This window comes from Podarcis erhardii (assembly GCF_964252035.2).
Source record: "Podarcis erhardii genome assembly, chromosome: 1".
NCBI classification, from domain to species: Eukaryota; Metazoa; Chordata; class Lepidosauria; order Squamata; family Lacertidae; genus Podarcis; species Podarcis erhardii.
The window spans coordinates 133,931,168-133,956,149 of record NC_138497.1 but is presented as its reverse complement, the minus strand read 5'-3'; the positions used below and the strand labels follow the sequence as shown (position 1 = coordinate 133,956,149).

The 24,982-nt window shown below is 43.8% G+C and overlaps 1 protein-coding gene across 2 annotated transcripts; it reads right to left on the bottom strand.

Moving 5' to 3' along the window:
• Positions 1 to 6,541: 6,541 nt before the first annotated feature.
• Positions 6,542 to 24,181, bottom strand: ACKR3 (atypical chemokine receptor 3). 2 transcript variants are annotated; one of them, XM_081848978.1, is made up of 2 exons: positions 24,038 to 24,181; positions 6,542 to 8,385 (listed from the first exon to the last, which is right to left on the bottom strand). In XM_081848978.1, exon 2 carries the CDS (start codon positions 8,356 to 8,358, stop codon positions 7,264 to 7,266), a length of 1,095 nt encoding a protein of 364 aa, XP_081705104.1. In that variant the 5' UTR covers positions 8,359 to 8,385; positions 24,038 to 24,181; the 3' UTR covers positions 6,542 to 7,263. The 2 variants fall into 2 exon arrangements, with proteins under 2 accessions (XP_081705104.1, XP_081705105.1); XM_081848979.1 differs by lacking the exon at positions 24,038 to 24,181 and adding an exon at positions 9,748 to 9,933.
• Positions 24,182 to 24,982: the final 801 nt, after the last annotated feature.

The window sequence follows — 24,982 nt, the reverse complement described above, 5'->3', positions numbered from 1 at the left end:
ACATACATGCATGCATACATACATTAAAATCCCTGCTTTAATTTCTTTTCATTTGCCATTGCTGCAAGCCATGCAGCTGGGGCTGTCGTCGGTTAGGGTAACAACAACAACAACAACAAACAAACAAATAACAGAATACAGAAATAAATAGGTGTTTAGTTGCATTGGGGATTGCGTTTGAATTGTTGGTCTTCTTGCTTTTAGTTGCTTTGCCTCTTGTTATTGCCAATAACAGATTTAGAAGTGACTGTAGGTACTAAATGGTCTACCAGGACGTATTTTCCACTGATTTTGTTTCTAGGTCACTGCTGCAGGTCAGTGTAGACAATATTGATTTATCACATTAACCAATAAATAAATAAATAAAATTAATAAATTTATTAATTAAAATAATATAAAACATAGATAGACACAGGTAAACAATATTGAGTTGTATAGCTGCCGGTCAGTGTGGACAATATTAATACAGACGGCTGCTGGGTTGCTGCCAATTGGTGTAGACAATACTAATTCTGTATACGTGGCTTGCCACTGTCCAGTATTAGCAATATTACCCCAGCCTCCTTGAGGCATTGCTGCCATGGGGCATAGACAGGACAAAACTACTGTTATTGCTTGTGGTTTCGGTTGTGTTTATTTGTTTGTTTAACCCTTTTATTTGTATATTATACAACTAGATTAAATCAATAATAATAATATAAAAATTATAATTCGTGCTTTCAGTTGCTTAGCCCTTGGCTGCTTAGCCTCAGGCTAAGGTTGGCCTGTGGTCATATGTGTCTATGTGTCTGTTTGCTGGTTTAATTATATATATATATATATATATATATATATATATATATATATATATATAATTATTTTTATTGGTTTACAAATACAAAGAAAGAAAACAAAGTTGTACATTCAAAATTCTTAATTACCTCTTACTTCCATTTTTTGACTTCCCTCGATTTGTCTGAACTTCCTTCATTTTATAACTTTTAACACAATCCTACTTATTGTTATTTATTCTGGTAGCTTCAATTTCATTGTTTATACTTAATATTAGATTTTCACATCACAGAGCTTCCTTAGCTGGTTTAATGATATTTTGGTTGTGCCATTTTTAGGATATTATTGCACGATTAAGCAGACCAGTGTGGATAACACTGAGCCACATAGCTGCCAGTGAGTATAGACAATATTGGGCTTGATTCCTGGCCAACCACGCCTTATCTTTATCACCTAATCACCTAATCTCAGCCCAACCTACCTCACAAGGTTGCCATGTGGATGGAGTCGGGCGGAGGAGAACTATGTACGCCCCCCCCAAGCCCCTTGGTGGAAAGGTGGGATAGAAATTTAAAATTAAATTAAACTATTAGATGTTCCTGGGTACTCCATGGGTAGCTGCCTGGGGCTTCTGGAATAAGCCAGAGTCTCCTGGATCACAAGGCGTGGCATGAAATGGGAAGAGTTTATGCCAATTGTGACGGCCAGAGCTATCTAGCATGGCCCATCAGACACTTTGACACTTGGCCCATCAGACACTTTGATTGTTGAACGTGGAGAGAACAACTTGGTTCTAAGGAAGGGCATTGTCCTAACCTGGAACTTCAAAGAGGACTATGATAAACTGCCTTGTACCCAGACTCGACTTTAATCTGGTCCCAGCTTTTGGAGAGGCATTGTTGGCATGACTGCCCCCACCCGGCGGCAATAAACAGCCAAGAAAATTGCTAATTGTACAGTGGCAAGGAGGTGCAACTATTGAATAGTCAGGTGACAGAGTTCCCCACCAATACTTTTGACCAGGAGGCCTTGTTTTGCAATGATGGCGTTCAACTTTCTGATATGGGAAATTATATTTGGCTGGCCAATATCGTTAAGGGCATTAGGGATTGGTTGCAGGTGTGAGGGTGTTGGCGGCAAGACTTTGGGGCTCGAGTGGTGCTTAGGCATTGGATAAGTCTTGTTCATGGGATCCAGGGATATGGTTCCTGTCCAAAGCCTAGGCGTGGGCTAGGGCCATGGCACGACTCCATCGGGAACCCTGGGGGTGCTCTTAATTGATGTATATCATAGGGCTCCCCCACTGGTGGTTGACCCTTCAGAGACTTCCTGCAGATGGGCAGGAGTCAGGCTATAGTCTGATTTCCTAATCCAAACCGCTCACATCTGTAACCAATAAAGCTGTGGCCTTATTTATCCCATTAACTCAAAATATTTGTGTCTGTGTGTTTATTACCTAAGGGGAACTGGAGACCCCAGGGCCTCACCATACAACTGCATGCAGAGTGAATGCATGAAGAAGTAAGCAAGATTGCATTCTCTGTCCCCAGCCACCGTGAAAGTGGACAGCTGTATGCAGAAAGGCTCTGTACACACAACCGAGGAAACCGTGTTTTGCAGGGTTCTTGATCACACACCAAGGGCCTAGGAGCCTATATGTTCAGGTTCTATTCACTCCTTTAGTTGGACAGGTTGGGTGCTTTTCTTTCCTCATGTATGTTCTTAACATGCTTAATCATTTGTCAAATATTAACAGCTAAGTCTGCAGGGAGATGTTTTCACGTGCTGCTGTGTACCAGGCATTCCTTCCCTGTGAAAAGCATTCAGAAACTGAGCCAGGAAGGAAGGAAGGAAGGAAACAGGCAGACAGATAGATCAATACCCTTTAAGCAGGTTTTCAGGAGCTGGGTTGCAGATCTAGGTTTGGTGTTATTTTAATTGTATGATATAAAATATTATCTGGTTTTTTGTTACCCAGCCTGAATTCACAGTTAGAAATCTAATGATTAAAAACCTTCATAATATTTTTCGTCTTATGTTTCTTGCCTTCCTTGATGTTATCAGTTTTCTCATGACTTCAAACCCTGCGATGAGCATTTGTGCACAGAAACCAGACATTTGGGAAAACTCCAGAATTAAATTTGAATGAAAATGCCCGAAAGTAAGGATCTTAAATGTATATGAGCAGTCCAGGATGTAGCTTGAAATGGAGAGGGTGAGAGCCATAGAGATTAAGAACAGATGGATAATAGAAGAAAGGGAGGAAATTCAGCTCAGGAGAGATGAGCACCTCTGGGCTGCTCATCTCCAAAACATGGGACCCCAGTCACTGAAATTGCTTTGGTTTACTACTCCAATTACTATTATTAGGCTGGTTTTCAGCATTTTAAAATGACACGGGCCTTGCGCAGTTTGTACCTTCAATATGCTCCATTGGCAATCTGGCAGTTTTAAAGGGGGGGGACGGACACCTGGGGCTCAGCTCTAATCTCCCCCCCCCCACACCTTAGCTCAAGCTCTTCTTAAATCCCCAGAGAGCTGCCTGGCCCAAATGTTAAACGGAGCCCGTTCAGAATGGATGGCAGCTAACTGTGATAGTAAAAGTGTGATGCACATTAGCCATGTCTTCTGCCTAGCACATTGTTCACAGCTGATTTATTTCTTACTTCTGAGAAAATTTAAATGGTTTTTATGCCCAGTGAACTCATCACAAGATGGTATCTAAAGTCAGCAATATTCCATCCAGGAATTGATGGGTAAAACACGCCTGTAAATCTCTGGAACCTTTCACAGTAGGTTATCTAGATGATCGCCAAGGAAATTTTATTAGTAACCATGTGGCAACATCTGAAGATAATTTATGGCTGATAAAGCTAAGAAGGCTGTATTTGTAAAATAGGACTGCATTGCACATTATCAAAAAAAGAAGATGAATTTTCAACGGAGTATCATCTCTACATTTGGTGTATGAGGAATCATGATGCTTTGGAATGCTGCAATAAATAGATTTCAACAAAAAGGAACATCAGCTTTGGTTTTCATATGTTTTTAACCCAGTTGCTTGGTGACCAGTTTTAGTAGCCAACATTTTGTTTGGACTTTTGTGTAAATCTTAGAAAACAGATTTTAATTAGACTCCCATGTAATTATATTTGGATATCCAGAGGTGTCTACACAGATCAACTTACATTAATTTATACTTTTTTGTCTTCAAAGGGCATATGCATCTAACAGTCAAATTAATGTTAAAATTTAAGTCCACAGTCCTGTGGATAGATTATGGACCAGATTCAGCTAAGCTGTTCCACTGGTGGGAACTAGTGCAAGGGTTCTCACTAGTGCAATGGGGCTCCCCATCCCTGCTCCCCAGATATGCCCCCTCCCTCCAATCTGCTCTCAGGGATTGAGAACCCCAGAATAGCATGTGGAGCAAGGAGAGACAAGGTCCTTCCATCGGTCAAGCAGGAATGCTTGCACTGGCAGAATAATCTTTTTACCACTATACTGAATTTCACAAGCTAAATTGAAGCTTGTGTAGAGGATTACAGCCGTAACCTCTGAACTCTAAACTGTGGTAAATCTAAGTCTATGTTTTGGAATTCAACAAACCAGTTAATTAAGCATAGTCTGCCAGGTTCAAATGATGTAGCAAAGTGGGATTAATCTAAAATGGAATCAAAATGTTCCAAACTTGTCTTTGCAGCTGAATCCAAAGATGAGGAGCATATGAATTTGAGGCTCACCAGGACTCATTCTCACAGCACTAAACATTTAGCATTATGTCTGAACAAGTCCAGTAAGTCTAACCACACTGCTAGCATTCACTGTAAGCATGAACTTCACCAAAACATAGGTATATTGTGGTCACCTATGAGAAAGCGGGGTATATGCACAAAGCCACATTTCAGAATTATAACAAAGATCCCAGATTTTGCACTGTAGATTCCTGATCCCTTAATATTTACAAATCTAGTTCATTGTAGTTGCTTAAAGCTGCTACTAGTGATCGTTTCCTAAAAGTGTGAATAAAATATCTTTTGTTTTTACTCTCTGGCCATGGAGAATTTTTAAGAGCAGTAGTCACCAGATGGCACTACTATACTGTAGGTTGATTCAGTGTTACACTGGAGTAAGGTATCCGAAATCAGTGGGACTGTATATAGTCATCTCTGAGCTATCTAGGTGTAGTAGATTAAAAGCCTTTGGTCATGCAAGTTTTATTGTTAAAGATTGAGCACATCAGTGAGTGAGATCTTTGCAGCCAGTAAAATAATTTGTTCCCCATGTTAACCCCTGCTCAGTTTTTTGTAGGAATATTCCTGAGGCATTCAAATATTGCAGTCGAGTGATGGCTGCAAGTACACCTGCTAGTTTAAAAGGATAAACACTGCCAACTGGAATATGGATTTGGGAGAGGATGGAATAAATAATGGCCCTCTTTTGGGTGAGAGGCAGCTTCTCCCTTGCTGTGCCCAGCCACTTCCATTGCTTGCTAAGGCACTAGATAAACAAAGACACATGGCGATGACTCCTTTCCCACCCACTGACCCATGCCCTGCATGCATTCAGAGGAGCCTCCAATGTCTGAAGGCTAACTTCCTTAAGAAACAGCATGGTCCATCCATGATGTCCTTGATATGAGTTCTATATCAGACCATACCTCTGTGAAACATCTCATTAAATCAGACCAGCATGATTACAGCCACAAAGGAGTGATGAGGAGCAGTACACTGGTCTTCTCCAATGGAATGGTTCGTGACTGAGCCTCGTAGACTGGAAGTGGCCAGAAATGTGAGAGGAAGAAAGACTGGAAGACTCCCAACCAAGTGAGAAAGTCAACCTGTTGGTTACTTGATTTGTGATATTTACTTCATGTGGTTGCTGTAGGGGTTGTGGTTGCTGTCCTTATGGTACGGTTTGATTGCAAGCATTCAGTGAAGAGAAACATCTGACTTCTGCAGTGTATAAACTCTGTGGCTTAGTGAATGCCACAGCATGTCTAACTACAAAATGAAGCATTAGCATTCAAAATACAATGTTTGGAGCATCAACATGCGGATGTAAAAACAGCAAGTAAAAAGTAAAAAGGACAAGTAATTTGGAGTTTACAAATTACAGAGAGGCAGCCATGTTAATCTGTTGCAGCAAAAAACAGAACAAAAAATTGTGGCACCTTAAGGACTAACATATTCGTTAGTCGAAAGAAAATAAAAAAAAAATTCTTCCAGTAACACCTTAAGGACCAACTAAGTTTGTTATTGAGTATGAGTATTGGTATGGTATGACTTAGTTGGTCTCTAAGGTGCTACTGGAAGGAATTTTTTAATTTTGTTTTGACTATGGCAGACCAACACGGCTACCTACCTATATTTGTTAGTTACAGATCAACACTTTGAAGAGTCTTGACGCAGGTCCAGCAGGAAGGAAGGAAGGAAGGAAGGAAGGAAGGAAGGAAGGAAGGAAGGAAGGAAGGCAGGAATCTTTCCCTTGGTTTCCTGCACTGACCATAGTGCAAGCCACGGAGGGGGAGGCTGTCAGAGATAGATAAGGTCCTTTTATTTCCAAAAGATACCTCTGGGAATCTCACGGGAAATCTCACAATCCCTCAGAAGAGAACCTGCCTTGTCTACTCCTACCATGGTGCAGATGCTATTGCGAGGTAGACGCCACTGTCCCCCTAAAAAGAGTATCTGATTATTCTTCCTTTGCAGAAAGAAATGTAAAAATCATAAAGTAAATGTAAAATAAATAAATGAAATGCTACTCCTGCTTCGTTTTCAAATATATTTATTTTTTCAAAAAATAATTTACAAATAAGGAGATGGGACACTGAATGAAATAAGTGTGTGAGGGTTTTGAAACACATCTTTACACAATAATCACATGGTATAATGAGCATTATATTTTTTTAAAAAATCTAGATTACAACTATATTGCCACAAAAAAATTGCCAAGGCCATCTTAGAAGAGAAGAACATATATTTTTCATTTAACAATTGTTATAAGTACTACTCTTACAACAGTAAACTGAATGGAATTCTAACATTAAAAGGACAGCATTCTATATTTGATGACAAGAAGCTTCAAACACATGATTAAATATATTTGATTTTCCAGTATAATTGCAAAAGCAAGAAAATAGAGGTCTGCTTTCTTTAAATACACACTGTAAAAATGCATACAGTGAAGTCAAGGTAGCTAGGGAAGGGGCTATCTGCTCCCCAAGTGGGGATATAATAAAATAAGGAACATCTTTACCACAAGATAGCTTTGTTTACTGTATATTTCCCTACCACTCCCAATAGCATAACTGAACAGTGTGGACTAACTAATGGCAGAAATAACACAAGAAAACATTTAAAATGCAGTATTTTGGTGGTACATGATTTGTTCCGAAGAAAGCACAGTCATGTTTGTATTTGTATTATATTAGGTCAAATTTATTGTCCAGCTAAAGACAGAGCACAGAAAAAGTGTCTTGTGAAGCTGTGATCATTTAGCATTTTGTTCCAGAGCAGAGTACTCCATTTCTGATACCCTGGAAGTATCGATTAGTTTGGTGAGGCCTGTTTTGGCAGAGTACTTAAAGATGAACGCCTTCATGAGCTCATACTTGTAGTTTCGGTTGATGAAGCTATAGAGGATGGGGTTGACGCAGCAGTGAACCAGAGACAAGCACTGAGTGACATGAAGAGCCGCGAAGAGGAAGCTCTCCATGTGGCAGCTGAAGGGAAGGAAATGGAAGGTCAGCAACAAGTCAAGCAACACCACGACGTGGTACGGCAGCCAGCAGACCAGAAACACAATGACATAGGAAAAAATTATTTTCCCATTGCTCTTCCTCTCTTGGTCACTAGAGGCAGATATGGCTCTTGCCAGGAGACAATAGAAAATGGCAATGATGGGGAAAGGAATGACAAAACCTAGAATGACAGAGCTCAGTTCCATGCTAGCCAGCCACTCCTTAGCATTCTCCTCTGGGTAGACAGGGCGGCAATAGGTCTCATTGTTGGAGGAAATGGTCTTCAGGTAGTGGGTATCGGGGATAGACACAAAGAAAGCAAAAAGCCAGACAAAGATGCAGATGAAACGGCGGATCCTCTTCTTTTTAACACTGCTGGAGGTTGTGAAGCAGGCCACGGAGAGATATCGATCCACGCTCATGCATGCCAGGAAGAAGATGCTCCCATACAGATTGATGGAAAACACGAGGTGAGTGATCTTGCAAGTGATCTCTCCCATGTGCCACTGGCTGTGCTGAACAAGGGAGACCACCCAGACTGGAAGAGTGATGATCACACACAGGTCGGCAATGGCTAGATTGAAGATATAGAGATGAGTTTCGTAGCCAGTTGTTTTGGCTTGGAAGTTCATCCAGACAACCACAAAATTGGCCACTAAGCCTATCATAAATATAAATATATAAAAAATGGAGAGGGTGTAAAGCAGGGCATTTCTGTTGAGCATAGCTGAGCATGATAAGGAGTCCACAGTGATGCAGTCTCCACTGCCACAAGTCAAGTTGGTTTCAGTGAAATTCTCCCCTTCCACATGTTCAAATAGGGTTGGCAAATCAATGGTATTCATAGCTGGTCGATCTGGGATGGAGGCAGCCTAAGGCAAAACAAAGCAGCAAGAAGACAAAGGATAAGCATCTTGGTTAACAAAAACAGCCATTTTGAAACAAATGCCTTCATCCCAAATAACCTGACCACCAGTCCAGAGACAATTTGTGCACTGAATGTTTTGGTTAAGTGGCATCTTACACGACACCCTTCAGATTTTAAACGAACTACCACCATTGCCATAAAAATATTCAGAAAACAGTAGAAATGAAACATTGGCATTTTGTACACTTTTTCTTTAAGTGATAGTTCTGCTGCACTGCAATCGCTGGCTGTAAGATATCAGGGTTAAATAACTGGTGGGTGTCTGTTTACAGATAGGTAGCCGTGTTGGTCTGCCATAGTCAAAACAAAATAAAAGAAAAAAATTCCTTCCAGTAGCACCTTAAAGACCAACTAAGTTAGTTCTAGGTATGAGCTTTCGTGTGCATGCACACTTCTTCAGATACACTGAAACAGAAGTCACCAGACCCTTCTATATAGTGAGAAGGTGGGGAGGGGTATTACTCAGAAGGGTGGTGGGAATGGGTGATTGGCAGATAGCTGTGATGAGCCTGTTGACGACTCTTAACGACTGCAATAGGTCTTACAGGAAAAAGCAAGGGGTGAGAAGGTGTCTGTTATCTATAACTTAAATCATACAGCTCTCAATATAATCAATGTATCCTATCTGCTTACCCTAGTAGTTTCAATACTACAATTCTAGGCTAAAAGGTTAGCCTGCAATACTCAGGCTTCCCACTAGAATAAACCCATCAAAGTGTTTGAAAATTGCTGGCAAACACTGTCATCCCTTGCTTTAAAGGTAAAGGGACCCCTGACCATTAGGTCCAGTCATGGCCGACTCTGGGGTTGTGGCGCTCATCTCGCTTTATTGCCCAAGGGAGCCGGTGTACTGCTTCTGGGTCATGTGGCCAGCATGACTAAGCTGCTTCTGGCGAACCAGAGCAGCACACGGAAACGCCGTTTACCTTCCCGTCGGAGAGGTACCTATTTATCTACTTGCACTTTGACGTGCTTTCGAACTGCTAGGTTGGCAGGAGAAGGGAACTGAGCAATGGGAGCTCACCCCGTCGTGGGGATTTGAACCACCGACCTTCGGATCGGCAAGTCCTAGGCTCTGTGGTTTAACCCACAGCGCCACTGGCGTCCCATCCCTTGCTTTAGAAAGCACTAAAATCAAATCTTGCTGGATGGGGCCATCAGTTTATAGTGTTCAAGGCATTTACAATTTTAGTGGGATTTTTGATGAGGCTGCATAAAATTGAGAACTGTAGTCCAATGTTTGCCCAGTAAATCCCCAAACATTTCTTTTTCCTAAATAACCTTGGAGAAAGACAGCAGTCTTTACATTAAGTCAAGTAGCGGTTTGGGATGCCATTAAGGGTGGCAAGGCTGATGACAGACAGATCTGATCCATGACATTTTCACTGGAAAGTTCTTCTGCATGAGTTGTGTAGACATGAAGAGGAGCTGGGCAAGACCACAGGTGTTCATTAGTGGAAGAAGAGGTGCCATTTATATTTCATTGTATGAGGCATCATCGTGCCTTGGGTTGGCCCTAAGCAATTTGAAAAGGCAAAAGTTACTGCTTCAGAATTTGATATCTACCTACCACAACATTTGATTTTCCACACCCTTTACCACATTTATCATGAGTTGATAGTGACAGCAATTATTTAATGTATTTATCTTGGGTTCTCTTGGCACAGACTGAATGGTTTGGCAAAATGCTTTTTTACAGTATTAGGATGTTCCTTTCCACACAAAGAAGTGAGAGCGAATGATAAGAAGGAACGCCTTATCTGGATACAAGTACAAATTTAGAGAACCCAGTTATGCGACTGTTCTCACTACTTGCCCAAGGTAAAATACACTAGTCAGAAGGGCAATGCCTGGAGGTTCTTTCCCCACAGATTATAGTCAAAAACTACTGAAAAACAATTGATAAACTACTGATAAAATTATTCAAATTTATGCAGCACTTTCAAAAACTATTTGTGCTGGTGATTATTAGAACATTCTGCAGCAACTATATTCATAGACCAATTGCACACTTTGTGAAAAAGTACTCACACTTGCTTCTCCCAAATTTGCAGGCAGTTAATTTCACTGGATGACCCTGTGCAATAGTGTTTTGATGAAGACCAGATTGGTTTTTATATAGTTGGTCTTCCTTTCCATATCATTTATCAATGATAAAACTTTTTTTTTACTTTGATTGCTTTTCTGACATTTATATCCCATCATTCCTCCATGATGCAGCTAGTGGACTCACAGCTGTCCATGGAGGCGCAGGTCAATTCTGTATCCAGGGCAGCTGTCTACCAACTCCACCTGGTACGCAGGCTGAGACCCTCCCCACCTGCGGACTGTCTTGCCAGAGTGGTGCATGCTCTAGTTATCTCCCGCTTGGACTACTGCAATGCGCTCTATGTGGGACTACCTTTGAAGGTGACCACAACTAATCCAGAATGCGGCAGCTAGACTGGTGACTGGGAGCGGCCACCAAGACCACATAACACCAGTCTACATTGGCTCCCAGTATGTTTCCAAGCACAATTCAAAGTGTTGGTGTTGACCTTTAAAGCCCTAAACGGCCTCGGCCCAGTATATCTGAAGGAGCGTCTCCACCCCCATCGTTCTACCCGGACACTGAGGTCCAGCTCCGAGGCCCTTCTGGCAGTTCCCTCACTGCGAGAAGCCAAGTTACAGGGAACCAGGCAGAGGGCCTTCTCAGTAGTGGCGCCCGCCCTGTGGAACACCCTCCCACCAGATGTCAAAGAGAAGAATAACTACCAGACTTTTAGAAGACATCTGAAGGCAGCCCTCTTTAGGGAAGCTTTTAATGTTTAACAGACCACTGTATTTTAATACTTTGTTGGAAGTCGCCCAGAGTGGCTGGGGAAACCCAGCCAGATGGGCGGGGTATAAATAATAAATTCTATTCTATTCTATTCTATTCTATTCTATTCTATTCTATTCTATTCTATTCTATTCCCCACCCCCCTGCCCTGTATGGCAAGTGATACACCACTTCACATGCACCCCAATGCCACTCAGAATTGCACTGCAAGTCTTAAGTCTGACTTCATGAGAAAGGCAGACATTCCCCCACAACTCACTGTTTTTAGCTAGACTCCACTTGTTGAAATATAGGTTTTAATACTGCACATAGTCTTCTAAATATGGGTATATTGTACGTAGATTGTCATGATGCAGTGGTGTGGCATGCTTATTTTGCTGGAAAAAATGCATAAACTTTATGGATTAGGCAGAAATTCAATAGGTGAAGCTTTTTCACAGAACAGAGGGACAGTGGTGGTATTTTATGTAGTCAGAAGTGGAAAGGATTACTGTGAAGGCTGGAAGTATATGAGAAAGTGAGGAACAGGGAAGTACCACTGAGAGCTAAATATGTAAAGAAAGAAAAAGACTTACAATTGAGACTTCTCCAGAATGCTTGGCATTTCTTTCAGCTTTTTAAGCATTTAGAATAAAACTAACTGAATCTCACTGCTATAAATATATTGGAACTGAAAGATCTGAAGCAGCAGTTATTACGAGAATCAGTCAGGATGAGAAATGGCTAAAAGCCTTCAGAAACTGCTCTTTTCTGATTTAACAATGGTTTTATCTTTGAGCAACTCCAGCAGGTTGTCTTATCCTCTTGTAATCATTTACATTCACTCAGAAGAGTTCTGAAAATTTAAACTCATGGCACTGAAACCAGAATCCAGCCCTTCTCCTTCATTCATCTCAGATCTCCTTTTGTGGCCAGTCTCTGTGCTGCTATCAGACGGTGGTGGCAACAGACCTAGGAAAGCCTAAAGAGAGATGCTGAATGGCTCCAAGGAGCACTAGTGCAGTGGTGCCCTCTGGGTGGCGCTGTGTCAACATGAGAGCAAGCTCCTCGTGACCCCCAAGCTCAAAGAAGGCGACCATTTCTTCACGTCAGATCTCACTGCATTCCAGGCACATGTGCCCAGGCACAGAGGCAAAGATGTACAGTTGGGTGCCTTTCTGGCCTTGTGGCACAATCACACTTTTGAGCCTAGTTTGAGTGGGGGTGGTAAGACTACCTCCAGCCAGGTGTATTTCAGTTCCTCAGGTAGGTGGACATGCCACGCCCCCTCTCCCCCCAGCAACTTTCCTCACTGGCAGCAGTTTCATCAAACAAACTGCTCTCCAAACTCAGGATAGTTTAATGTATTATGGGATACATGAGTCGCTGAGGAGTGCATGGTATTCTAGGATCTGGAATGTGCCTACAACACAGAGAGAGATGCTGTGATTTGTCCTCCTTAGAGCTTTTCGAAAGAATGCCTGCCACTTACGCGTCAGAAGGCAGAAACTTTTAGTAATGTTGCCAGGCACTTCAGAGCTTGGGTGGGGAATCTTAGGCCTGGGCCTGAACGTGGCCTTCCAGGCCTCTCGGTATGGTCCCTGGGGCTGTTACCAGGCCACACACCCCATGGCCATGCCCTCTTCAGAAGCCCTGCTCTGTACTCACTCTGTGCTTCTGCCCAACTGGAATGGGCTCTTGGACTCTTGGTTGCCTGGAACGGTGGAGGCGGTGTGAGATGGTGTGTGCATGCTGGGGGTGTTTATAGAAACCACTAACATTTCTTGTACAAGGTAAGAATAATACCTGTCACTCTACTCACCACTGTGGCCCCCAGAAGGCTGCCCATGAAGGAACCTTAGGCTGTAAAAGGTCGCCCACCCCTGACATGGAGATATGGAAGTCAAAGCACTGGTTGAAAATGACCACACTCGTTTCTTCCCTTTGAAAACATACACAACCCAACCACACCTTTAAGAGTTAAGATTATGCATTTCCAATACAGTCATGCCTTGGTTGTCAAAGACCCTGGAACTCAGACGTTTTGGCTCCCTAACGCCTCAAACCCAGAAGTGATTGTTCCAGTTTGCAGATGTTCTTTTGGAACCCGAATGTCCGACAGGGCTTCCATGCAGGAGCTTCCTGCAGCCAATCAGAAGCCACGATTTGGTTTTCAAACATTTTGGAAGTTGAACGGACTTCTGGAATGGATTCCATTCGACTTCCAAGGTACGACTGTACTTATTTCATGCAAAGTTGTCTACACCCGCCACCCCTTTTTGGATGGTTGCCAGGCCCCACTTTTACAGAACTTGCCTATTGAACTAGTAACCTGCTCCTTTCTCTGCTTACTCTGGCCTGTGGGGCAGCGTTAATTTGATTTAGCAAGCAGTTACATGTGGAAGCCAAGAAAGTACTTATCTGGCAGCCTCCTTTTATGAACATCTCGGAGCTCCCTCTTCCCCATTAAACATCACCCTCGTAATGGAAAGTCTGGCAACATGGCCAAGGCGTGCTTCTGCAGACCGACCAAAGACCAAATGAAATCAGCAACACTGGATAAAGCCTCCTCCTCATAGCATCAGGAAGGACTGAATCTGCAGCCATCAAGAGCCAGCATGGTGTAGTGGTTAAGAGCGGTAGTCTCGTAATCTGGGGAACCGGGTTCGCGTCTCCGCTCCTCCACATGCAGCTGCTGGGTGACCTTGGGCCAGTCACACTTCTCTGAAGTCTCTCAGCCTCACTCACCTCACAGAGTGTTTGTTGTGGGGGAGGAAGAGAAAGGAGAATGTTAGCCGCTTTGAGACTCCTTAAAGGGAGTGAAAGGCGGGATATCAAATCCAAACTCTTCATCAAGAGACTGCTTTGGGAATGCATACTGTGGACAACTGAAGCAAAAAAGAAGTCTTCTGAACAGGGGAAGGCAGTGAAAAATTGTGGGCAGCTCAGATGTGGTTATGTAGGAGATACAAAACCATGACCAGCTGCTTTCTTTTACTCCCTGCCACAATTCAGTTAGTTGTAATGAGAAACAGCCCTCATAGTGTCAAGGTAAGGCATGGAGTTGGAAAGCTCAACCCTCTCGTCCTGGGGCAGAACCACGGCTGCCTTCCATCCACCTAAGAAGGAAGCAGCTAATAGGAGCTATGCCTTGTCGATCTCAAGATTGGAGTACTGGAGTGCCCTCTACGTGGTATGGCCTGTGAAGAGAGTTTGAAAACTGCACCTGGTCCAGAATATGGCAGCTTCACCCAAGTTACCCATGTCACAATGGTGGACGCACGTTACATCTGCCCTTAAAATACTACACTGGCTACCAGTCAAGTTGCAGGCTCACTTAGAAGTAATATGGTCTGCTTTGCTTTTTAAAACCTTTCAGGCTCTAATCCAGCCTTTCTAAACCTTGGGACCCCAGATGTTGTTGAACAACAACTCCCATAATCCCTGTCTGGCAAGACCATTGGTCAGGGGTGATGGGAGTTGTAGTCCAACAATATCGGGGAACCCAAGTTTCAGAAAGGCTTCTCTGAATTGTCAGGATCAAGGTGTCTGATGAACATCTTCTCTTCTATCTCCCCCCAATTTGCAAGGAACACCCCACTCAGAATGCCCTTGTCATCTAGTGAAAAGCACAGGATATTCTTCGTGGTGGCTTTCTCTCCTTCTAAAAAGGCCAATCCAGTCAATTCCCTTTCATCTTTCGAAAAATCCTGGGGTGTGAGGCTGCTAAACTGAAGTTGTTTTTATTAATCTGCTGGTTGGACAAATCTATGGATTAATAGTGTTTATACAGACGTTGAATTTTAAGATGCAGTTTAAATGCCCAGCCCAACTGCTTCACTAATTCTAGGGTGTGTAAGGTGCAGCAGCTGTTTATTTCCAAAACACCAACAAATCTATGCCCCACAATTGTCCATTCCGAAATTGCCAAGTTCTTTCTCTTTCTCTTCTCTGCTCCTCCACAAGCTGCTGTGTTATTGGATAAGAGAGAGAACAGGATCAGAAAGGGACCAACTCTGCACAGATTTGCTCTTTTTGTTTTAACTTTATGTAGTCATTATGGCATGGTGTTTTAAATCTTTCACTGTAAGCTGACCTGATAAGGCAAGTTTTAATACAAAAAGTAAAAATAAAGAGAAGCTGGGTTCTCCAATGTCCTTCCTGAGGACCAAACTAGAAACACGATGGTAGCAAATCTGTTGTTTAAACCCAGAGCTCCCAACATCAGGAAGAAGCTATATTTTAGCAGCAAAGGGGTTGCATGCGTGGAGTGGAGGGTAGCCCTCCTCACATACAAGGTCTGTCCTCCAAATGTCACCTTCTCCACTGCTGAGATCCAGTACGGAAAGTGTACTCAGTTAGGTGAAAAGGCAAATTTAGCCATGGGTTCTATACCTTCTCCCATTGAGCTTCTTTAGCCTACCTCCACCAAAACCTGTTTATCTGAGCATAAAGCTCATAGATCTACCATGTCATACCTAGTTTGACCCTAACACAATCTGATTTATCTTTCTTTACTGAGATTTTTCACAAGACAGACAAACATCCACACATCATCCAGGCTCAGGACCCTGGACAGATGCCACAGAGCTCATCCAACTTCACAACAAAGACTCACCCACTTCTCTTTGATTTGAGGTAATCCCTTGTTTATTCATGTCACCAACCCCTGCAATATATTTTAATCCCACTCTTACTGTTGTCAAATGGTGTTTAACAAGATATTAATACATAGTGTATGTGTGTTTGCGTGTGTGCCTGCAAATGTTAAAACTGTATGCTTTTTCAGAGAAAGGAACACTGTTTGTCTTGGCAAAGCAAGATTGGTTTTAGTACAACTACTCAGAATATATTGCCCTCTACTGAATATATATATATATCAGAAATTCTGGTACAACCTCTGCAAGATTTGCAGGTTTCTTTAGTTTTAAAAACAATCAATAGACATATCACCATGTGCAGAGGCAGATCTGGGGGGTTGGCCAGCTTGGCCCCCACCAAAGGCACAGGAGGGGACACAAAAATCAAGCCTCTTCCCTCTGGCTGAGAGTGGCTAGGAGCCTGCCCCACTGGCTGCCTACTCCCTGGCTGCCCCGCCACCGCTCTGGGTGGCTTTGATAGGCACACAGGCACTTATGGGCAGCTCGGTGGAGGAATCCGGTCACTGGCATGGGCCATCTCAGCAGCCCTCCAGGGCTCCCTCCCAAGAGAAAGGCAATGAAAAGCAACACTTTTGAGTTTCTTGTCCATGGTCTCTCCTGGCTTCAGAGGCGCCAAGAAGAGTTTGGATTTGGTATCCCGCTTTATCACTACCCTAAGGAGTCTCAAAGCGGCTAACAATCTCCTTTCCCTTCCTCCCCCACAACAAACACTCTGTGAGGTGAGTGAGGCTGAGAGACTTCAGAGAAGTGTGACTGGCCCAAGGTCACCCAGCAGCTGCATGTGGAGGAGCGGAGACGCGAACCCGGTTCCCCAGATTACGAGTCCACCGCTCTTAACCACTACACCACACTGGCTCTCTCGCCAATACATCTCCTTGCACAAGGGATGTGGAGGGAGCACAAAAACACCTCCTTGCCAGTGGTGCAAGGGAGCTTAGGTACATCTCCGACAAGTGTGCAAAAGGCTTCTCAGAATTTTGCACTTTATTTGTGGGCAGAAACTTTGGGATATAGGAGAAGTGCATTTCATGACATTTATCCAGGAAAACATAAATTCTTAAACAGTTGCTTGAGTGTGAGAATCACCATTAGCAGTGGCAGTAAAATGACTTATTTTATTTTCTTTCCTCCCAACTGGGGGTGTTGTTGTTTTGGGTGCTGCTGCTCTTGCAACTGGCAACAGCAGCAGCAACCATGGGGGCAACATGGCCTCCATTTTGCATCCTCCACAATGTCCCAGATCAAGCATGAAGGGGGTGGCACACAAATAAATGGAGAATATTTAGAGGAAAAGCAGGTTGGTGAGAAAATGAAATGTCTCTGTAAAAAAAACATTTGCCTAGGAATTTCTGAGTTATTTTCAGGAGGAGATTGGAGTTGTGGGGACCTTCAGATTTGGAGGAATTTTGAAACACGTCCTGAAATATCTTTTGGATTTTAGTTTTAACTAGGGAGATTTGGCTGACCTGTCGAGAAGGAATAAAAACATTGCTAGGTCGGAGCTTCCCCGAGATCTACTCTTCAGCATCAAAGGAAGGAAATTAAGAACAAGATCAGCAGAAGACAAAGTAAAGTGCATGTATAAATATGAAGAAGACATGCAGAAGGGACTTGGAAAAGAGTTAAGAGCCTCGGACAGAAGATCACCAGGTTGATGGACTATATGGAATTGACGGAAATGACTGGGAGAATCCGAGACCAGGGAGAAGAGATTCTCTATTTCTAGAAATATTTCTAGAAATATTGTAAAATTAATGAGTGTTAGAGAAATGTTGGAATGAAATTATATGGTTTTAGTAGAAATATTATAAGGAGTTAACCATAAATAAGTATTATAGTATTAATGGAAAATAAGGTTAAAATAAGTTAAGATAATTATAAGACAGAAAATAGAGAAAGATAGAAAGGAATTGCTGAAACAATTAATAGAATTGGAATACAAAAAGGGAGGTGAGAGGAGGTCGAGGAAACAAGGTAATGAAGGATAAGACATTGAAATGGTATGATGTATGTTTTTAAACTGTTTTTGTTCTGTTTTGTTTAGTTTAATGTGTTAATGTTGCGTTTTGTATATTGTAATGTATTGTTTTTTCTTTTTTTTCTTTTTCTTTTTTTTCTTTTCTTTTTCTTCTTTTTTGTAAGGTTTAAAAGTAATATTTTTTTTTTTAAAGGAATTTCTGAGTTATTTTGGTCCAGTTCTAGATACAGTGGTACCTCTGTTTATGAGCGCTTCTGGTTACGCATGCTTCAGGTTATGAACACCACTAACCCGGAAGTAGTTGCTCCTGGTTGCGAACTTTGCCCTGGGATGCGAGCAGAAGTCACGCAGCAGGAGCCACCATTAGCAAAAGCGCGCCTCAGGATAAGAACGGTTTCAACTTAAGAATGGACCTCTGGAACGAATTAAGTTCATAACCAGAGGTACCACTGTATCAGTAAACAAACATGTGGCTATCAGGGAATCAGGGCCATCTTCCTCATATTTCATGAAAACAGACAGAGGAGGCCTCACACAAACAATATAGTTTAAAATACATGTTTCCCAAGGGAATAAAAAGAGTGCGAATTATGTCATGAAACTACCCACGTTACCTGCTTGCACCACCAATGTCACTTAGTTCTCTACATCCCCGTTCATCCCTGTTCATCCCTGCTAACTGCTTCTGCTGCCGCTGATTTGGACATCTAATGGCATGTCCATGGGGCAGAGATGTGGTATTTCTATGCATTCAACTCGTGTTGATACTAAAAAAAAAATAAGTTATACCAACAAGAAAATCTTATTAGCAAGAAAAAAACCATGTCATTTACAACCACACGACTCAGAGAAGCTGGAACTCATTAGAGCAGAGTTTCCCAAACTTGGGTCTCCAGCTGTTTTTGGACTACAACTCCCATCATCCCTAGCTAGCAGGACCAGTGGTCAGGGATCATGGGAACTGCAGTCCGAAAACAGCTGGAGACCCAAGTTTGGGAAACCCTGCTTTAGAGCTATAACCAATTCCTCCCCCTCCCCCCAAAATAAAATAAGTTTCTAATCCTCATTGTTAAGTTTTTAAGAGAGAAAGTTTATTAGTATCCTACCCTTTCACCAGGAAGCTAAAGAAGGGACTCCATATGTTACCCAGGTGGCCTCCCATCCAGGTACTGAACGGGTCCAAACCTGCTTAGCTTCAACAAGGTTGCTGCATCACATGACTTTTAGACTGTAGCCCTGGGACTTCTATACCTTGGGAGGGCTTTCAGTTACTACCCTCTCTTCCCATCTCTGCTCCTCTGACATTCAGTGCACAAACAATGCAAGCAACTTGCACAATTGGAGTGCAGTATTCAACTTGTGTAAATGAAGGAAATCAACACATTTATTTAGCCTATTCTTCAAAGGGGTTCATCATATCTATTTTAAATTGTCTAGATGTATCTTACCCATTACTTTCCTAATACTAACTAGCTAGTAAAATAATTTATTTGCTTTAAAGAATTAAGTTACTACTAATACTCTACAATCAGTAAGGAGTGAGTGGAAAAGAAGGGGTGAGTGGAAAAGAAGTTTTAATCATGCTTAAACTAGAAAATAAAATGTAGTTTTACTTGCTTATATGCAGGATTCAGGCATGTTTGCTTTGACTTGCCTTAATCAGCTTAGTGCAGCTGACAGTACTGGCTTATCACCACAATGGAAATAGAAACTGAAAAAGGAATCTCCTGACTGAGTCAAGCACATTAAAAGTAACTTGGTTTAATGTTGTGGAATCAACAGCTCATTACACTTTAACTGTCCCACTAAAAGGATCACATTCCAATTAATGCAATGAGAATTTCAGTGTGAATTTTAAGCAAATGTTTTCAAAAAGGAGCTCAGATTGATCAACGGTAGTGCTAGATCAACACGGTGAAATCAACAATTGGGTGAGTTACTATTCCCTGGCAGAAGCCATGCCCCTCCTCACTGCAACAGGATAGAATAACAGCCCATGAAAGAAAAGGATTTAAGCTGATTGTAGGCTTTGTGGCCCCCTGCCAGTGCTCACCCCAGAATAGCAAGGGAGTCTAGCCCAGTGTGCCAGCTGAAACGTAGAACAAAGCAATCTTGACTGTTTGTTAATGAATGGCTCTGAGGTCCTACTGCATGCCAGTCAGAAGTCTCCCAGGACAGGCTCAAGAAACTGTGCTGCCCAGTCTACTTTTATTCTGCAGCCACCTCCATGTTTGTGTGGCAAGACCCCATGATGCTATTTAGATGCTTGCATGCCAACAATGCGCAGCCCCAGCCAGAAAAGTGATATGCTCAAATCGCCAAGGGGATTAGCTGTTGATATTGAAGATCAGGGACAGCCATATCCAAAGACAATTGCAGTAGAAGACCCGTCTGGCTATTGTCTGGGCTTGTTCCAGTAAGCAGAGCTGGGGGGGTCTCAGTCCTCTGACCAGGGAGACCAGAGCTATTCTGCCCCTTACTCTCAATTTAGAAGGGCAGCAAGAATGGCAGGCTGGGTAACTGTTGTAAGACTGCACTTAAAGGAACTGCAGGTGGGTTGGGTGACAGAGAAATCAGGTTTCTGAAACAGTCCACATCTGGAATCATAGCAGGAAAACAAAGATCTATACAGTCTTCCCTGTTAGTCATTCATCCTCTTCATACATAAAAACCCAAGTCCTTCCAGGCACTTGATTTCCCAGCTCGCCCTTTCCTTTTCCTTTGCCCAAGAAAGAATTTGATTCTGTGAGAGGATGTTTGCTGCCGTAACCAAGTCACACAGCCAAATAGCTCCCCTTGTCCCCTTTGCCTTCAAGAAGCAAAGCATGATGGAGTTAAAGCACCCGCCTTTGTTACTGCATAGCTGCAAATTTACTTTTAACATAGCCTTTGGCATTTTGGAATTAATATGCAGAACCCAATTCTGCAAACTTCAAGTCATTCTGCACATTATGGATAATCAGGTGGTAAAATTCAGACTGCAGGATGGGTTCTTATTTTGAATGTTTCCCATGTAAAAAAGTCCTACCTTATATATCAAGGGCTGGGGCTGGGCAAGTCTTTATCCCAATGGCACTACTTTTCTAAATGAAGTGTTTTTTTAAGAGAGGGAGCTTTAAAAAATACAGAACTTCACTTGCCATCCGAAATGACACAGTCCAGAATTCTGCCATGTCAGCCTATCATTTCATTCTGCATAAGGAGTAGAATACTGAGCCTATAGTGTTCCTATTACACATTTCTCTCTCTCTCTCCCGCCCCCCCCCACCTGATTCCACAGCAACATTTATTATGGTTAATATTAAAACAAAGACAAAATTTCTTATTTTATTGACATAACTTCTGTTGGTCTTAAAAATCTGAAATCTTTAGTCTATCCACTGTTGAAGGGCTTTTAAAATATTCAATAATATTTTCAGAGCAACTTGATGTTCTTTGTCTACAATTGTTAAAAGCAAAACTTTGGAAGTATTTCTAAGAATCCACCTGACTGCCATCCCAAGCCAGAACCACCAAGTCCAGTCCACCCAAGTGTAAGAACAGGATCTGAACAATTGGATTAAGAGAATTAAATTAGCTCAATGTGAGGTCAAACACATCACTCACTTTTATTAAGCATGCCTGAAAAACAGTAGTCCAATGCCCTAAAGAATCACCTCAAACAGACATGATAAAGGAGCTGTAGAAAAAAATTGCAGCCTCTTCTACATCAGATAGTCTTATTTTTGTGTTGTTTGCTGGGTGCAAACATATGCAGTGTATCTGAAAAACAGATATGAAAGTTGCTCTGTGTCTTCTCAAGCACCCACAGAACGTCTTAGCTAAATATTCTGAAGTTGTCATTTCCTTTAGCTCTTCTTCCACAAGCTCACAAAGCTATCCTGCCAACAGCTCCCCAACTTTGATTCTGTGACTGAGATCAAGCAAACCAACAGGGCATGAACCCAACTTAATACCATTTTACACTTTAAAAGCTAGGCAGGCAATATTAGATGGCATGCGATATTGGAAGACATTTATAGGCAATGCTGCTACCTATTAATAAAGTCAATTAAAATAACAGCACGTCTCCTTTCTTTCTGTCTGCTGAAGTATATCAGCCTGTTCAAAGAAAAATGATTCCTTGTGGAAAGTGTCTTTGTGGTACACTTTGCTTCTTCCCCATCAAACCATGTGACTCTTCCTACCTAACGTCTGCTCTGTTTAGTCAAAAGTTGACAGAAAAAGAACATTTAACATTTCACTCTTTGTAGCTTATTTAATAAAACAGTGGCAAACACACAGAAACATCTGAAATGTGCAAGGCAAGGGAGGAGTCCCCTTCTCTTTTTAAAGAAAACTTGTTCCTGGAACCCTTTGGCAATGAATCAGACCTTCTGCTGGTGGAAAATTCAGGGAAGAGAAACACAGGCCTCTTTGCACAACTCTTTGTCACTTTCCCCTGCAAGTCTGAGACTCAACGGCAACATCTAAACTTACAAACAAAAAGTTGCCATAGCCTTGAAACTTTGCAGAATAAAATATTCTTGGGAATGCCCACTAATACTTTCAGAGGATCATAAAACTTTTGATGAGGCACTCTGACTTTTTTCTTTTAACCCTCATTATCCTGCTTTTAGCAACTAAACAGAGTAACTTTACAACTCCTCATTACTGCTGAAAGTTACAGGGTGGCTGTTTATTGCCCGTTCCCTGAATGCTTGTCAGCAAAGGAGCTCCGCTAGACTGCCTGACCCCAACAAATGACAACAACAAAACAAAAGCAGCTCTTCTTTCTCTAGGGGTGTTTAGCTTCCTATTGAAACAGGGATCCGCATACAAAAGAGCAGGTGACAAGTTCTCTCGCTTTTCAAAGTGTGGCTTTGTGAAACTTCTGCAGTGTGATCCTAGAATCATTGACTCACAGAATTGTAGAGTTGGAAGGGACCCCCGGGGTCATCTAGTCCAACCCCCTGCAGTGCAGGAATCTCAGTTAAAGCATCCATGACAGATGGACACCCAAGCTCTGCTAAAATACTTCCAAGGAAGGAGAGCCCACCAACTTCTTGGGTGAGTCTGTTCCACTGTCAAACAGCTCCTACTATCAGAAATTTCGTCCTGATGTTTAGTCGGAATCTCCTTTCTTGTAACTTGAAGTTGTTGGTTTGGGTCCTGCCGTCCTAAGCATGTTTGCTTAGGGTAAATGAGACTTACTTCTCTAAAGAGTGTGCTTAGGAGTGCAGTCCTCATACAGATTCCTGTGATGTGGCCAAAGCATTTCCCCTTGATGTAAATCTCCTTTGTTAACTGGCCTGACTAGCACTGAGGATCAAAAGCACTGACTGTCGCCCGCAGCCCATTTCTGCTGAGAGTCCCTTGACATGTGCAATGTCATCCCAAAACACCACAGTGCATTTGACGTGCACCCCCCAAGGGCATGTGGTCAGCATTGTAGCTCTGCAGGCTGATGCCCTGCAGGCTTACTCAGAAGTAAGCCTCACTTTCTTCAGTGTGCATGGTAGTGCCACCTGGGTCCCTATCAATAGGCTGCAATTCCAGGCACTTCATTATTATTTCTGACCTGCCCCACTGACCCACCCAAAATCATGCATCTAGCACTGGGTTTGGAAATGGACGTGCAGCCAGTGGCGTAGCGTGGGGGGTGCAGGGGGGGCCGGCCGCACCGGGCGCAACATCTGGGGGTTAGGGTTAGGGGGCGCAAATCCACGGGTTAGGGGGCGCAAATTACTTGCCTTGCCCCGGGTGCTGACAACCCACGCTACGCCGCTGCGTGCAGCCCAAGTGCTGCAACTCGCTTGGCGATCCGGCTGCCCAGCCGGCAGCCCCAACGAGGAAACTCTCCCGAAGGAAGAAGATGCCCGCCCCGGGACGCCGTCCATCCGCTCTGGCGGCGCAGCGACGAGGGCGACGCCGAGGTCCGGAGAGGAGCGTCGCGGGAAGCAGCGCGGCTCGGCTGGCCCGGCGCTCCGCTTCTGCCCTCCTGCCTGGCCACGCGCCCTTCGGGGGCCGGAGAAGCGACCTCGCTCGCTCGCCGCCGCCGCGCGCAAAGACATTCCGGGCCGATGGCCGGCGCCGAACAAAGAAGCCTGGCGGCGGGACGAGCCCGGGCGGGCAAACCAGCCAGCCGCCCTCCCTTCCCTTCCCTTCCCTTCCCTACCTCGCCGTCTCCGCGCGCCTCGCTCGTCCTCTCGGGGCGCCGCTTGCCAGGCACTGCGCTCTCGGGCCGCCGGCCGCGCCGCTTATATCGGGGCGCGCGGGGCTGGGCCGGGGCGCGCGCGGCGGGAAGGCGCCTCTAGGGGGCAGCTCGGCCCACGGGCCGCCCCACAGCCCCGAGGGGGCCGCCTCGCTCCGCGCCCGCCCCGCCCCGCGCCCGCCCGCCCTCCCTCCCTCCGCGGAGCTGCGCGCGGGCCGAGGGCACCTGCATCCTGCCAGACGCGCGCGCGCGCAACAAAAAAGCGAGCAGCGCCAGGCGAGCAGCGCGCCCGGGGCTTCCGCGCGGCTCCTCGCAGCCTCTCGGCGCGATCCTTGCAAGAGGGGGGGCGCCCCGCGCATTCTTCTTTGTCACTGGAGGGAAAGCGGCGCGTCTGCAAATCCAAAATCCTCCTGCCCTGAGGAGGATCCCGGTCCTTTCAACTCCGCGGGTCTGGTTTCCCCATCCAAGGGCAGCCTTAGGATCACGTTTCGCAACGTGCGCTCGTCCGGAAGGCTGCAATTTTCATTTGCAAGTCGTTCTCAGTAAGCGGCATGTGCTGAACTTGGAGCGCGCAGCTGCTCCCCCAAAGCGGCGTGGAAACTCTTCGCGGCTCCGGAACATTTCACTTGCTTCAAAGCACTTCGCGTACTTTTAGCTCGGTCGACAAACTGGTCAAGTAGATCATTATTATTGCTCCCGCCACGTTACAGAGACAGTTACCGAAGGTGAGTCCATGGCAGAAATAAGATTCTAACAGGTCAATATCTGACATGTTGGTATAAAAGAGTGACAAATCAGGCAGGTGCTCTTGGAGGGCCTTAATCATAGCTGTCAACTTTTCCCTTTTCTTGCGAGGAATCCTATTCGGAATAAGGGAATTTCCCTTTAAAAAAGGGAAAGGTTGACAGC